The following is a 15168-nucleotide window of genomic DNA, read 5'->3' on the forward strand; positions in this document are numbered from 1 at the left end:
GGCCATCGAGGACAAGCCGGATTTTTCTCTTATCTAAGAAGGATTTAATTATGTTAAGTATTCTTCCAGTGATACCGTATTATCTGATTATCCTGAGAAGACCATTTTGCCAAAGGCCTATATAGTATATACCTATGGTATATACCCTCAGAGATTACAGTTAGAATGTCTGCTGTGGAACGGGCTTGCCTAAATCCATATTGTTAGTTGGAAAGAAGTTTAGCATCTGTAAGGTGATGGACTAGAGCTTGGTTAATTATGGACTCAAATATTTTGGCAAAAAGTGGGAGGAGGCTAATGGGGCGGTAATTTGCTGGGTCAGTTCTTTCGCCAGAATTCTTGAAAACTGGTACTACAGAATCAGTTTTCCAGCAGGCAGGAAAGCAAGATCATTAAGGCATTTGTTATAAAGTTTGAAGAGGATTGGAGCTACTTCGGCGGAGCACTTTTTTAATGACACAGCCGGGATGAGATCAGGTCCACATGCTTTTGCAGTGTCAAGATTTTTTATAATGGCATGCACCTGAGAAGGGATGATTTCGAGATCGTAAAGTGTGGCGTCTATCCGCAAAGGAAAGTCTGGAATAGGGTGGTTAGCATGGTCTAGTATGGAGTTGGAGGCAAACCGACTGGTAAGCATGTTAGCCTTCTCTGTTGCTGAGCAAATAACTTCATGATTGTTGGATAGTGGGGGAATTGTTGATTGCTCATTATTTACACTGTTGTAGATTTTCCAGAAGTCATGGGTTCCTAATTTCTGAGCTTCGATGCGTTTTGGGAGGTTTCAGTAAATTCTCTCTTAGCTGTCACTATTTCTTTCTTACAGTTATTTCTGGCTTCTATATACTTTTGTCTGTTTGAACTGGATTTATGTCGGTTAAATCTGTGGTATGCGTGCTGCCTTTGTGCGATGGCAGCTGCACATGTGAAAGTAAACCATTGGGGAGAGTGGGACTTGCTATAAAATTTCCGCGTGGGGACATGTGCTTTAATTGCTATTTCGAACCATTCAGTGGTCTCATTTACGCACTGTTCAGCAGGAAGTGAAAAGATATTTCGCCATGGGGCGTCTCTAATGAGATCCCTCATAGCTTCCCAGTCAGCCTTTTTATAATATCTCGTTGTGTTGAGCAATGGCTCTTCTATTTTGGCTCTAGAGTTTAGGGTGATTTTAATTATTATCACTACATGATCAGCATTCCCAAGTGGGGTGTGGACGTTCGTAACACAATCATCAGGAACTATGGTCAGAAACAGATCTAAAAGTGATGCGTGTTGCTCTTGCTGGTCAGGGAAACGGGTTGGAAATGTAACCGTCTATGATAGGGAATGAGATATAGAGAAACTATGTGTTGTGGTACCAGCTGCGTCTGTGTAATTAGAGAATCCAAGCCAGTTACTGTGGTGGACATTGAAGTCACCAAATATATGAACATGTGCGCTAGTGTCGAGAGAAAGTGCTGTGTCTATGCTGTCAGAGACTTTGTTTATTAGGGTACAGTCCTGGGTCGAGGGAGAGCGGTAGAGAAAATAAAAGTAACTAATATTATGTTGCATGTTAAGTCTAAAGCACATAAAGGCTTGATCGTCCGATTCTAGTTTTCTTTCTCTAGTCAGAGGGAGGGTGTTTCGAATATAGACTCCAAGCCTGTGCATATGTCTGTCAGAGTTCTTACGGCAGAGTGGGAGATATCCGGGCATGTTAAAGTAGTTAGAGGGGATGGAGGAGTGTAGGTTAGTCTCACTTAGTGCTAAGACATCCGGGGTGTTTGTTAGAAGAAATGCTTCAACATCATTTAAATTAGTTCTAAGCCCATAGATGTTAGTAAATGCAAGCCTAAAGGAAGGGGGCAATTTGATTTTCTTTTAGTTTTGTCCTGGTTTAAGCATAATAGTACATTGTACTGTCATTTTTTTAAGTTTCAGTTAGGTAAGGGGTGCTGAACAATTGGTTATGCAGAACACGAGGCATGCAACACAAGTAGACCATCAGCTGACCTTCCATCTACTAGGACTGTGGCCTCAGAAAAGCCCACCGGGGATGAGTGCAGGGTCCCTTTCCATGCGCGACATGGCACTACAAACATCCCGATATTATTCAACTGTTGATGAAGCAGCCGCTCTAAACGTTACCAAAAAGTTAGGGCTCCTGTACTACCAGTCGGGAACAGCAGCCAGGAACTGTCAATCCGGTACCCTCAACCCATCAGACGATGGTCAACCCAATCTACTTGTACTGGCATTATGATGTTCAAGCACTTCCAACTGCCCAGTTTAGAGGGGGATGGGATGTGTCGGGAGAGGGGGAAATCGGCGTTCAATGCCCTAGTCAGGAAACAAGATCGACCACTGAGTGTTTCTGTCGAACCCCTGTGCTTCGACCTCTACACCTGACTAATAAGCAAAGAAGGAGTGTGGAAGCCGGGCGATAGACAGTGCCTATCTACTTCTTAAGCAGTTTAAGTTTGCAGACCGGTAATTTGTTCGAGTCCCCAGCTCTAGGAAGGATGTCATTCAAGAATGGTTTAGCTTCAGAGTTTTCCTTCTCCTAGACAGATGACCTGGGAAGATCTACGAGTCCATCAGCATCGAGAGGGTTTACCTCGCACCTGGGTCCTAATCCAGGTATTTCTGCGACCCCACGTGGGTAGTTAATGTTACTGGGTTAGTATGTAAATATTATGTATACTGAGAAATTACACTCCTCAAAGTGATTAAGGGACATTGCTATTACACTGTTACTGCAGGAGGGGGTGAGTAAAAGTCCATGCAGTGGAAGCAACTATATTTGCAATAGGTTAGTTGGAAAGAGTTAAGATATGGTTTAATATTTTTCCTTTGAATTTAGAACTTTTTTTTATATATGTGTTAGCTTAGGAATAGGATAACGCATTACAGAATGAATTTATATTAAGCGTGTGTAATGTATGAGTGCTAGTAGCAGCTTGCGGGGTAGGGTAGACTTAGTGTTTAGGAGAATACAGTAGAATTAATTTTTAAAATTCAAGTCAAGTAAAATTTAGTTATAGAGACAAAAAAAATTCTTTTTTTTTTTCTTATTTATTTAACATGCAAATCAAACAATGGCAGCCGTCTTGGAGGAAATGAATATATTGGATATACGTAGCACGCAAGAGAGGGATGTTTCTATCGTAATAAGACTACGTAGTACGTCGGAATTCGTAGTTAACGACAGTCAATTAAGTCAGGCACAAAGCATTGTGTATCTATTCAGAAAGCCATAGTGACGTATCTAAGATCACTGTATATTTCAGGTGCATATATAATTGAAAGTAAGGCAAGCTATATTCCGTGGTTTGTTATGGATAGTAAGGAAGCCACATATTCAATACAAGTTTTTATAGGTGCTCCATAATTTTAACCATGGCTGTATATATATATATATATGTATATATATATATATATGTATATATATATATATATATATATATATATATATATATATATATATATTATTGTTGGGACGATTAATAGAAAACAGAATCGCAAATCGAACAAATCGAAACTTTTGGGGTATTGGAATCGATATCGGAATTGGAAAATGTGTGCGTATTCTCCAATACCAAAAACGATTTCTTTAGTTACCGTTTTTTATTTTATTTTATTTATTGCTCATAGTAATAATAAAATAATAAATATTTATTGATTTTAAACTACCAGTGAAGCTAAAATCATTACAACAGGTGTGTTTTTTTACGTTTTAGAAAATATATGCTAATTTGTTTTATGTTTGAGAAAATATATGCTAATTTTTTTTTACGTTTGAGAAAATATATGCTAATTTTTTTACGTTTGATAAAAAATATGCGCTTTTTTTACGTTTGAGAAAATATATGCTAATTTTTTTACGCTTGAGAAAATATATGCTAATTTTTTTACGTTTAAGAAAATATATGCTAATTTGTTTGAGAAAATATATGTTAATTATTTTTTACGCTTGAGAAAATATATGCTAATTTTTTTACGTTTTAGTAAATATATGCCACTTTTTTACGTTTGAGAAAATATATGCTTATTTAAAAGATGTTTTTACGGTAACTTGGAAAAATAATAATTTTATAGTTAAATATTTAGAGAATTATAAAGAATAGGAATTGGAATCGGTAATTGTATCGAAATCGGGAATTTGTACAGAATCGGTAATTGTATCGGAATCAGGAAAACTATTGGACGCGCCCCATCACTAATATACATATATATATATAATATATAATATACATATATATATATATATATATATATATATCACTAATATACATATATATATATATCACTAATATACATATATATATATATATATATATATATATATATATATATATATATATATATATATATATATATATATATACGGGGGGCATGTAATGTCATCGTCTTATATTATACTTCATTTTTTTTTTACACAAGGAATTTGAATCGAAGAATGGTTTTTGTTCTCGCTTTTTTTCTGCAGGTGCGTCAGTGGCAGTACCTTGCTTCACACGGCCGTGCACTGGGGTGACACAGAATCGATTGATAATCTCCTCCAGTTAGGCGTTAACCCAGATGTTAAGGATTACAAAGGTGCTACGCCTTTACACCGCTCTAGGGACAGTACAAGTTCAATGGTAAGAGATTTATCTATTACCCCTAAAACCATTCAATCTTCATGTCCGATATTTCTAACAGAAATTCGTGGGCGAACCTAAAATACTAGCAGATCCACGAAAATATTATTTCTAATTTAAACCTGACAGACGTCGTTAATGCTCTTACAAGCATTCGCATGACGGACTAAAAATATGTTATATTCAACTTAAGTGTAACAGAAATGTTATTTTGAAGTTAAACATGACAGAAAACCAATAATAGTTCAGTCTTACGTGTGAGAGAAATTCTATTTAAAATTTAAGCCTGGCAAACTAACAAAAATACTACTTCAAGTTTAATTGCGAAAGACTAAGAAAATTGTATTGCAAATTTAAGCGTTATATAACACTAAAAATGTTATTTCAAACATAAGTACGATAAACTAACAGAAATTATATTTTAAAGTAAAGTTTGACAGACTTACAAGACGCTATTTCACACTTGAGTGTGATAAATTCTTATGAATATTTTTCAATTTAAGCATGACAGACTTCCAAAAATGTTATTCCAAGCCTGCGTGTAACAGATCACATTAATTATGTACAAATTGTGTTTCATTAAGTAACTTCTCATAAACAATACGAAAATCCTTCCCCAAATGTTCGTGTCGTAAAAGATTACACCTCTAAGAAACATTTGTATTCAATTAAAACAAGTTTCCCCCAACAAAATTAGTTTTCATTTGGTTGAAAACACTTTCTTTTCTAACGTTAATAATGAACCTTCAGTTTTTTAGTTTTTTTTTATCTCGTGATCATTTGTTTACTTGTTTGCAAGTGAATTACGTCACGCAAGCTATTTCGAATTACATTGATTGTTTTCTTTCTAACTTAAAAAAAAGCACGGATATTCCAAAGATATGTGAATTTAATCGACGACATTCAGCGATGAAAATTCTATTTCAAATTGAAGCGTTGTGGTGTGCGTGTGTGTGTGTGTGTGTGTGTGTGTGTGTGTGTGTGTGTGTGTGTGTGTGTGTGTGTGTGTGTGTGTGTGTGCGATACAAATACATCATAGCGGTCGGACTGCTGCTTCCGTACTCTGGATCCACATTGTGTGTAAAGGTGTTCTTCCCCCTTCTCTGACTGCGCGTATTTTCTTTCGCAAATGGTATTCATTTTAGTTTGCGCATGCATGTGTTTGTGCGTGTATTCGATTTCTGTTGCGTCTGAGAATGCGATAACATTTTTTTCTTCTTCTTATCTTTCTATTCTTTAATTCTCAATTCATTTGTCTTTTGTTTTCTTCTTTTTTATTTCTTACACAATTTAATTGTGTCGTGTTTGGAATCTTTTATTTATTTATTACATTTATTTAAATTTGAAACAAAACACTTATATTCAATCTCTCTCTTTCTCTCTCTCTCTCTCTCTCTCTCCCTCTCTCTCTCTCTCTCTCTCTCTCTCTCTCTCTCTGTTACTCCTCTTCTCTAACACATACACACATATTTATACTTTATACTTTTTAAAATCTATTTTTATTTATAGAGTACGTTACATTTTTAGACTCTAGCCGTTAGTCTATTTTAAGGTATACGAAATATTCCCGACTGTGGCCTACGCCCTGCGTAATCTGTAACGTAAGCACACAGACACACTTTTTTTACTTTTTATTTTTTCTTTATAAATCTATTTTTATTTTTAGAGTAAGTTACGTTTTCAGACGCTAGTCCTCCGACTGTGGCCTACAGACACACACTCTCTCTTTCTCTCTCTCTCTCTCTCTCTCTCTCTCTCTCTCTCTCTCACACACACACACACACAAATATTAAGATTATTATTTCAGCAGGATCTGTTGCTATACAATAAGATGCAATCTTAAAAAACAGCATTAATGTTTTATATTTGTATTATGACCATTCATGCCTAAACTAATTGACCGATCATTATCAATTTTGGAGCACAGTTCTTAGGCGCAGGGGGGGGGTCTAAATATGGTCTATAATTAGTTTCCCTTAGTATCATGAGAAAAACGTGGAAGCCCTTTATTCTGTTCCTTCATTTTAAAAAATTACACTTTATTTTATTTACTTTTATGGCCCGGGCACCGCCTAGTAGCCCCGCTAATATTTTATAATATACAATCATATTTCGCTATACACATGTATACGCGGTGAACTAAGTGCAGTAGAAATTATACGTGGTGAACTAAGTGTAGTAGAAATTCAAACAACTGCACTTACAAGGATGGTTAGAATCTTAAAACGATCTCTCGGTTGAAATATATGAGATAGCGGGTGAATATTTGGTATCCATTAGGATGCTCCATCCCCAGCTTCAACAAACTGATAAAAAAACCTTTAAAAGACGAGAGCAAAAATATGATAAATAGATCAAATGTTAATCTCAAAATAGGATCTCTTCATTTCTTAGAATTTGATTGAAGTGAAATGTAGCAAAAAAATGTTTGGGAGCATAAAACAGTGTATCACTGCTCGATGGCTAACTGGAACAGTTTCGGATCTTTCATATCAAACTACTTCTGCATCCGATGTTTCAAAATGTTTCAACTCAATCTATTACTTAACAATTGGTTTAGAGAGATTCATATTCTCCAAAAACTTTCCAACAGAAACAAAAATCACCTCAGCATGTACTGCTGTCACTGTACGCAGGAACCATTATTTTCATTGCTTTAAACGAAATAGATATTCTGAAACTGAAGCCCCTTTATGATCGCCAACAACCAATACAAAAGGTTTATAGAAAACGTGAAATAATCATCTGGCCAATCTGTTAAGTTTAAAGTAGCTGAGCAGAGGTTAGATTTTCACGAGTTTGGGCGAATAACCGACTCCTGAACACATGCGTGATCTCTATCTTCACTCAGTGATAAGCAATATGGTTTTCAGTGAATCTACTGACAGAAGCTTCTTTTTTAGAATAGCTGTTGATATATCAAAGAAATTTTATAGCTTTTGACATAAAGCTATACTTCACAAGATGTCCTCTCAAGCATCAAATAGTTTCTTTCTAATAGGTTCGTAAAAGTACTCTTTGACGGACAGAAGTTTGAGGCTCATATGATCAACGCTAGCGTGCCTCCAGATCTATTCAGGGCCTGACCCTTTTACCTTATCTTCGTCATTGATCGTCCAAATAACATTCTAAGATCATTCGTCAACATTTATGCAAACTACGCAGTTATCTATGCAACACTTCAGGAATAGAAGTTAATATTATTCGTTGCGTTGTTTTATGTTTTTATTGTTTCTAAACTTATAGTGATTTTGTTTTTAGATATTGCTTGAAGCCGGTGCCGACATTAATGCCACTGACAACGACGGCAACACCCCTCTTCACATCAAATGTTATGGGAAAAGGGACGAATACCTTAATAACCTCGAATTAATCAGTTTGTTGCTGGAAAGAAATGCTGACATTATAAAGCGAAACAATACGGTAAAACCTATATTACAGATATTATAGGCAATATTTTTTTTTCTTTTTACTCTTTCTTTTTATTTCCTTTTTACTCTTTCTCGTTACTTCTTTTTTCCTCCTGCCAGCCAAAGACAAAAAATGAAAAGGGAAAGGAAAGCGAAACGGAGAAATACTAACTTTCTGTTCCTATTTTTAAACCAGGACAGGCACACATCTCTCTCTCTCTCTCTCTCTCTCTCTCTCTCTCTCTCTCTCTCTCTCTCTCTCTCTCTCTCTCTCTCTCTCTCTCTCTCTTCATTTAACCTATGGGCAAAGCAACGAAAGAAAGAAGAGAAAGAAAACGAAAAGAGGAAATTAAGCCTTTATTTTATTCTTTTAAAACCAGACAACAGGCATTTGCTTGTCTGTTTGGGTTTCCATCGACACAAGAGTTGCTTCCCTTAGTATAAATTATGTAAGACGGTAAGTTTGTTATTAAAGGAATGCTTTTTGGTTTCGACTGAGGTTATGTTACATTTTCTCCGCGAGTCTGTCTGTCAGACCTTTTTCTCCGCCTCGGCATCATTAATGAACCTGTGAAAACAATCTTTGTTCGTATCATTGAAGTCAGTGATGAGGTAAAAGGCTGCGACATTATTTCTGATCACAGCTTTCTTGAACAATGCCTTTGTTTTGTTGATCGCGATTTTCGACCTACTGACTTCATGGACCAGTAATATTTTCGCTTTGTTTTTTTCTTTACCAAATAATTATTTGTGCCTTTTATTTAGACTTTAAATCCACTTTCAAAATCTGCGTCATGAGCTAGAATATTATAAAATATGTTTTTTTTTGTTTTGTTTTTTTGTTCTTTTTTGTTTTTATTTCTTGTATAATAACAAATACCGTTCGATAAGCATCTACCTTTCCATTGAGATTATAAATGTGACAAATCCAAAAATGAAATCGTACTCTTATTCTATATTTATAGGGTTTGCTACCAATACACTGCTCTGCGATGCAAGGACGATCTGACATAATTGATTACCTCATTAAAATGGATACGAATGGTTTAATTGCCGATGCTCTAAGAGAAAAATGCGAATTACCGACTCTGATGTATTTGGCACTTGCCGGTGGTTTCCTGTCCTGCGCTTATTGGTAGGTTCTTTTTATTTTTTACGGGCTAACATCGATTTATAAATGTGAATAATTTTTGTCGCATATCCTTCAATAATTTACCAAAAAAAAAAAAAAATTATATCAGAAATCAGAAAAGGGCACACAGAAATGAGTTGATACTGGCATGTCGCTTCTGACAACTGAAAGATTTGTCCAAGACAGTGATCAGTGACGGACTTTTGTTTTTAAGCTAGGCTTTCAAACAAGTCAAGTAATTCAATTTATCTATCACCTTATTTGTACAAAACATGGAAAAAGAATATAAACCTATAAACACGACTTGATCTCCATCAAAGAATATACTTCATCAAACATTACCAACTTCATTCTAGAAAATGTAAGTCATATTCGTGCATCAGTTAAAATGTGAAAAGTAAATTTTTAATAGTGTGTATTCAGAACTGGGTAGATCATCACCTCAAGAACTATGGGACAGTAGAAAACCTCGCTATATTCAGTAATAATCGTCCAAGCATTTAAAGAAGGCACTTCTAGAAGAGTGCACTCTACTGGTCGATAGCGAGAGAGATAGTATTCCGCAGAGTCGAAAACACTGCGCAAGAATGAACTTCAAACCCTATGCTGGTTGTGTATTGTAAAATTCTGGTTACAGCAAAGCAAGGCAATGTCTTACACATCAAACATGTCCCAAAATTAGCTGAAAGTGGACTTTGAACTCTGTATGATCAGTTTTAAAATAGATTTTGGTGGGTATCTCACAACTCAGATCTCAAAATTCTTTCTATTGGGATATAAAAAAAGACAATTGAGCATAGATCATCATAGAATTTAAGAAAGTCATCAAGAAACGGATCACATTCATACCTCGGTCGGTTCGTAAAACCGTCGTGGACTGATTTGTGTTGTGCCATAAAAAATACACAAAGATTATTTCGAATCTTGAGGCCCATTTTCTTGGAGGAATCAACTTGGATAGATCACCATTTCAAGATGAACGCAGGGTATGTTTAGATTCTGTAAAACATTTTTGCTTTGTTTTGGTGGCGTATATTAATGTCATAAATTATCAATACGATTTTTCGTTTATTGGAGTTGAAAGAGACGAAAGGATCTTATTTTAGCATAGATAAACGGGGGAACATTATAGATGAAGAAAGGTGTTTTATGTGTACTGGTAAATTGAGTATACATGTTCATTGCGTGTGTATAAATGAGATAGGCCTTTGTTTTTAGTGTGAGAGAATGTTGCGTTTATATACATGTGTGTACGTGCGTTTGTGTGACCTTGCAACATGGTCTTACACGACCTTGAACCTCTGATCGCGGCCCAGTTATGATCTGCACCCTGGTCGGTACAGTTATGATATGTCGACTGGGCAACCAGGTCTGCCAACCGTTAGTACGTCGCGTAACCCAGTGAGTTCTTCGGTAAGGCGTTGGGGATTCTTCTCGGATGCTCGGTCCTCAAGGCCTGTTCTCCGTGGATCGTCTAGTTATTCTGGGTGTTCGTTGACGGATACGGTGTCACAAATGGCAAATAAAGAAATATACACATATAGGGATCAACGCACATCAGCAACAAAACTCCGGAGGTTGGTTAATATAATATATATTTCGGAAATTCATAAAAGAAGTATTTACAGCATATACATATAGTTGACAATTAATTCAAGCAAGCAGTTAGTTCTACAACTGAGCTTCTGTTGTTGAAATACCTGGTCGGTATCGCGGATTTTGCGTAATTCTCGTTAAGTAATCGACACGTTATAAGGGTTGAGTTATCAGGCAACAAGCGAGGGGGAGAGAGAGGAGAGGTGATTCTGCCGAGACCGAACAACTCGATTTAGCTCTCTTTGACTCTGATTCCCAATCTCAGACCCGGACTCTCTGACTTAATCTCTGATTTTTCATTTCTTTTATAATACAATTATGGAATGATGACGACACCCATGTTCGTCATCGACCAATCAAATTGCTTGATTATAATTCGACGGGGCCTTTTCTCATTGGTTGATTATACTTCGACAGGGCCCTTTTTCATTGGTCCATTTCCAAAATTGGATTGACTCCTCCTTTAATTAATGCCCAACTTACACGTTGTATTATTTAACTCCTCCCTGGCTTACTAATGGAATTTTTCCATATCCAGGAAAATTATTTTTCCTTTGACTTAAAGTAAATCACGTGATTTTATTTGTTTTAAAATTATCTATTGATCTCATGTTTCGCTTTGATAATTCAAAGGAATTTTAGTTTATCTTTGAATTAAGTTCTGGTTGTCGGCCATTCCATTATATCAGACATTTTGATTACGTCAAAAGACCAAGAATGCATTTGTCGCTTTGAACTTATCGGACAACACATTTTCCCATCCGAGCAAAATATTTCATAACTTCAATTTTCGTTCGACCTGATTCACCAAATGACAATTCTCGATACGTCATAAAAATATGTATTATTGTTTTGAAATTTCGGACAATTCATTTTTTCCTATTCTTTGTTCTAAAACACAATGCCGAGTCACTGCGTGTGTTTCTCTCAGATCAAAAACAACCCGACTTTTACAACTGTCAAACTCACAGATCAAACTTGGCTCATAGTTTTGCCAATTGCGGGTGTGAAATCCCCAATTCTCTGGTTCTTGTACAATTATGATTTCGGCTATTTCAGATCAAACGCCTGTGTATTTTGGCTAAAATATTTTATGCATTCTTTTTCGCTTTTGAAGTTTAGAATGTGATTGAACTTTTCGCTACAAAGGCACTTTTGCCGCCGCCATCTCAACAACAGACTTAGCTCGGAATTTATTGACAAAAAAAAATTAATGATGATTTTTATTCCTTCAAAACCCGATCATCGTCCGGGAACAAAAAATTACTTTTAACCAAAAGAAACGTCACATCAACCCTACAGGTCTGATGTGGCCTCTCTTTAGTGTTACATTTGGCATGCGGTGTGTATGTGCTTCGCTAAGCGTATAGTGGTTTTCGAATGTCTCTTATTATACGTGTGTTACGTGCCAATGATCTTTTGACTCCTAAGTACGCACGTGTATTGTCTGTGAAAGGAAAGGATTAGGATAGAAAAAAAGGTGTGTGCTTTGGGTTTTATAGTAGATTTTAGAATTCAACATTATTTGCGTGTGTGCTGTGATTAATTGGAATAAACTGCTGAATTGAGCTTTTGTCTAATAAAAACCGATAGGTAAAAACAAAATTCGCTGCCGCTGTTGCTTCTAACAGAAACTCACTTGTTCATATCAATATATTCATTCAATAGTTTTCATATCTTTTTGGTATACTTGTTTGGACTTGTTTTGTTTCGTTTTTTTTTTCTTTCTTTCTTTCACGGATATACGTGTTTGTGACAACGAAAAGTAGTCTCTAGATATGTTGTCTAAGGTCGAAATTTTATTTTAAGTAGACACAAATTACGAAATTTAAAAAATTCAATATAAAGCCGACAAATACAGATATAATTTGAAGTAGACAATTGAAATGTTAATATAAAGTTGAAATTGATGAGGGCACTGCTCACCATTTGATATCAACCAGATTGCTAACAGAAACCCAAAAAAAATAAGAACGATAAATCTTTAAATATGAGATGTTTTTTAATTTCGCAAAAGTATTGAAATGTGAAATTTCATCAAAAGTAGATCAAAATAGCAGAAACAACGTTTTACGTTTAACTTAGATACACATACACCTTTAAACAAAAACAGTTTCACCTTGTCCGCATCAACTCATCATCGTTGTATGAACGTTCGGATCCCCACTTCATGAGTTATGTTGCCCTCCCTGTCTGCACTGGTGAGAGTAATAAATCGATGTATTTGCTAGCTGGACCTCAGTTCATCCCAACGTTCTGATTTGTCTAGCATGAAGTATGTTTCAAATAGCAAATACAAATGACAGAAACAGTTTCTCAAAACTCAAATACACATACATCGTAGAAGCAGTTTCTCTCTTTAAGTTCCATCTAAACCGGATCAAGTCCTGTTTTTATTGAATATAAAAAATAATTTATTTAAATAATTTGATTTGCTATCAAGAAGTTTTTCTTATCACTGATCGCAAGATATGTCGGATGATTGGCAAAACTCGACATGTCTTGTCTTTACTGTTTCAAATGCTTAGAATAAAGACAATACGAGTCGTGTTGGTGTTCGTTGTTACTGAGACGCCGTTCTAATCATCTCGTTGGCAAATACGCAAAACACAAGTAATTTTACGGGTCGTTCACCCTCATGTTCATTTCAGTTAATAAAATATTAATTTTGAAATTTGTCAGGACATATTAAGGAAAAACAAATGCTTTTATTTTGAGCATAGGTTAATTTCGAAATTATAGACAATATAGTATTCAATAAATGATGGAAATGTTTTATTGTCTGTAGGGACTTAATAAGGAACTGGACAAAGTATATAGAAACGAATAATCAAAACATACTTTTGGATTAAAGTAGCCTCAACTTGCGAAATTATATTACTAACGTCATAAACGTTTAATAAAAGTAAATATGACTTAGAAATTACCCAATCATTATAGAGATCACTACTAAGCGGGTAACGGTGTCGAAATATGTAAATTTCCTTGGTAACACATGGTGAAGCTAGAGTGTCAGTGTCGTTATCAAACAAATTCAGTGCGGGATCGAACTCCAGCGAGATAAAAGCAGGCGAAAACTAAGAAAATCCGTATGCTTATTTGGATTTCATTTTCATTAGTGGTTTGACGACACGTGATATTATGTAACGCTGAAACACGAGAGCTTTGTTGAAAATGTATTGTGTTCTTGTGATAATAGATATGAATACTTACCGAATTCCAAGCGACCGTCATGTTTTGTTTGTCAAGTGACTAAATATAAGAGGGATAAGGCAGTCCCTTAAGTTTTGTAGTGTTAGTAATTTGCTTGTGTTATAAAGCGAGATATGCTTATTTTATTTAATTGCGGACTATTATCCTCATCTTTTAGGTGTTGTTTTACGACGTTTCGGACAATTATTCCTCTGGCCTTCGTCAGGTGGTCAGAGGATTAGTTGGCCAAGGCGTGGTGAGGTGACAACAACTATGGAAGGCAGTAATTGCTTTGGATGTAGTCGGATGGATTTTACATTCCTATTCCGTCGCGGTTTAAGACCTGACGAAGGCCAGATGAATAATTGGTTGAAACATCATGAAACAATAAGAAGATGAAGATAATAGTCTACAAATAATTATATAAAATAAATTATACAACATCTCAAATAGAATTCCAAATTAATTAAATAAAATGGCAACAGCTGTTATATATAAATAACCGGCGCCTGGGTTGACAAGTTTGAGTAACACCTTGAGGGGTCTTATCGGTGCATGTATAAACCGCGACGTCGTCGGAATCCCAGGTACTTTATTGTTCGTGGATACAATCACTCAAATACTGATCTTTAGTTTTTAATAAAGGTTTATTATAAACAGTAAAACAATCACAGAAAAATCAGAGAGACAGGCTAATCACGTGAGAAAGAGAGCATGACAGACAAATGGATAGACGAAAGGCTCGCTACGCTATACCTATTTACATTGCGTGCGTCTGGCCTAATTGAGGTTGTTTCCCTGGACACGTCTTTATTTAAATATTGCTGTCCTGCTGTTATCTCTGACCCTCAGATGGCACTCAAACTTTTCTGTTCAAACAACGACGAGGTAGACAAGTAATTCGTGCAATTGTCAGAATATTTTTAGTCGTTTGATTAGTGTTGTTCCAGTGTTGTTCCAGTGTGTCTGAACAAGTGTTTCTCTCGTCGTTGAGACTTTATTGGACTTCAAAGGATTTTTTTTCAATTTTTTATACGGTTATTTCATCAGCGAAACTATTTTTCAAATTGTCTGCTTATAGTTTGCCTCTAATAATTTCAAAAACACATTCATGTTTGATGTTTACGAGAAGGAGAAAAAAATGAAAGCAATTATTTTTTAATAATTTGCAAAACAATCGAGGTATGACGTGTTTTTCATTGATGGTAAT

The 15168-nt window shown here is 35.6% G+C and overlaps 1 protein-coding gene across 4 annotated transcripts in view; it reads left to right on the forward strand.

The window, feature by feature from the left end:
• The window catches only part of LOC145266488 (uncharacterized), a 167585-nt gene that overhangs the window by 129969 nt on the left and 22448 nt on the right, over nt 1–15168 (forward strand). For 3 of the 4 annotated variants that reach the window (XM_080122207.1, XM_080122208.1, XM_080122209.1), the window contains 3 exons: nt 4475–4628; nt 7890–8051; nt 9004–9173. In XM_080122207.1, coding sequence (XP_079978333.1) covers nt 4475–4628; nt 7890–8051; nt 9004–9173 — 486 coding nt within the window. The remainder of the gene's footprint in view (nt 1–4474; nt 4629–7889; nt 8052–9003; nt 9174–15168) is intronic. The other variant, XM_080122210.1, reaches the window with a different exon arrangement.

This window comes from Euprymna scolopes, chromosome 41 (assembly GCF_053919585.1).
Source record: "Euprymna scolopes isolate OS-2025 chromosome 41, ASM5391958v1, whole genome shotgun sequence".
NCBI classification, from domain to species: Eukaryota; Metazoa; Mollusca; class Cephalopoda; order Sepiida; family Sepiolidae; genus Euprymna; species Euprymna scolopes.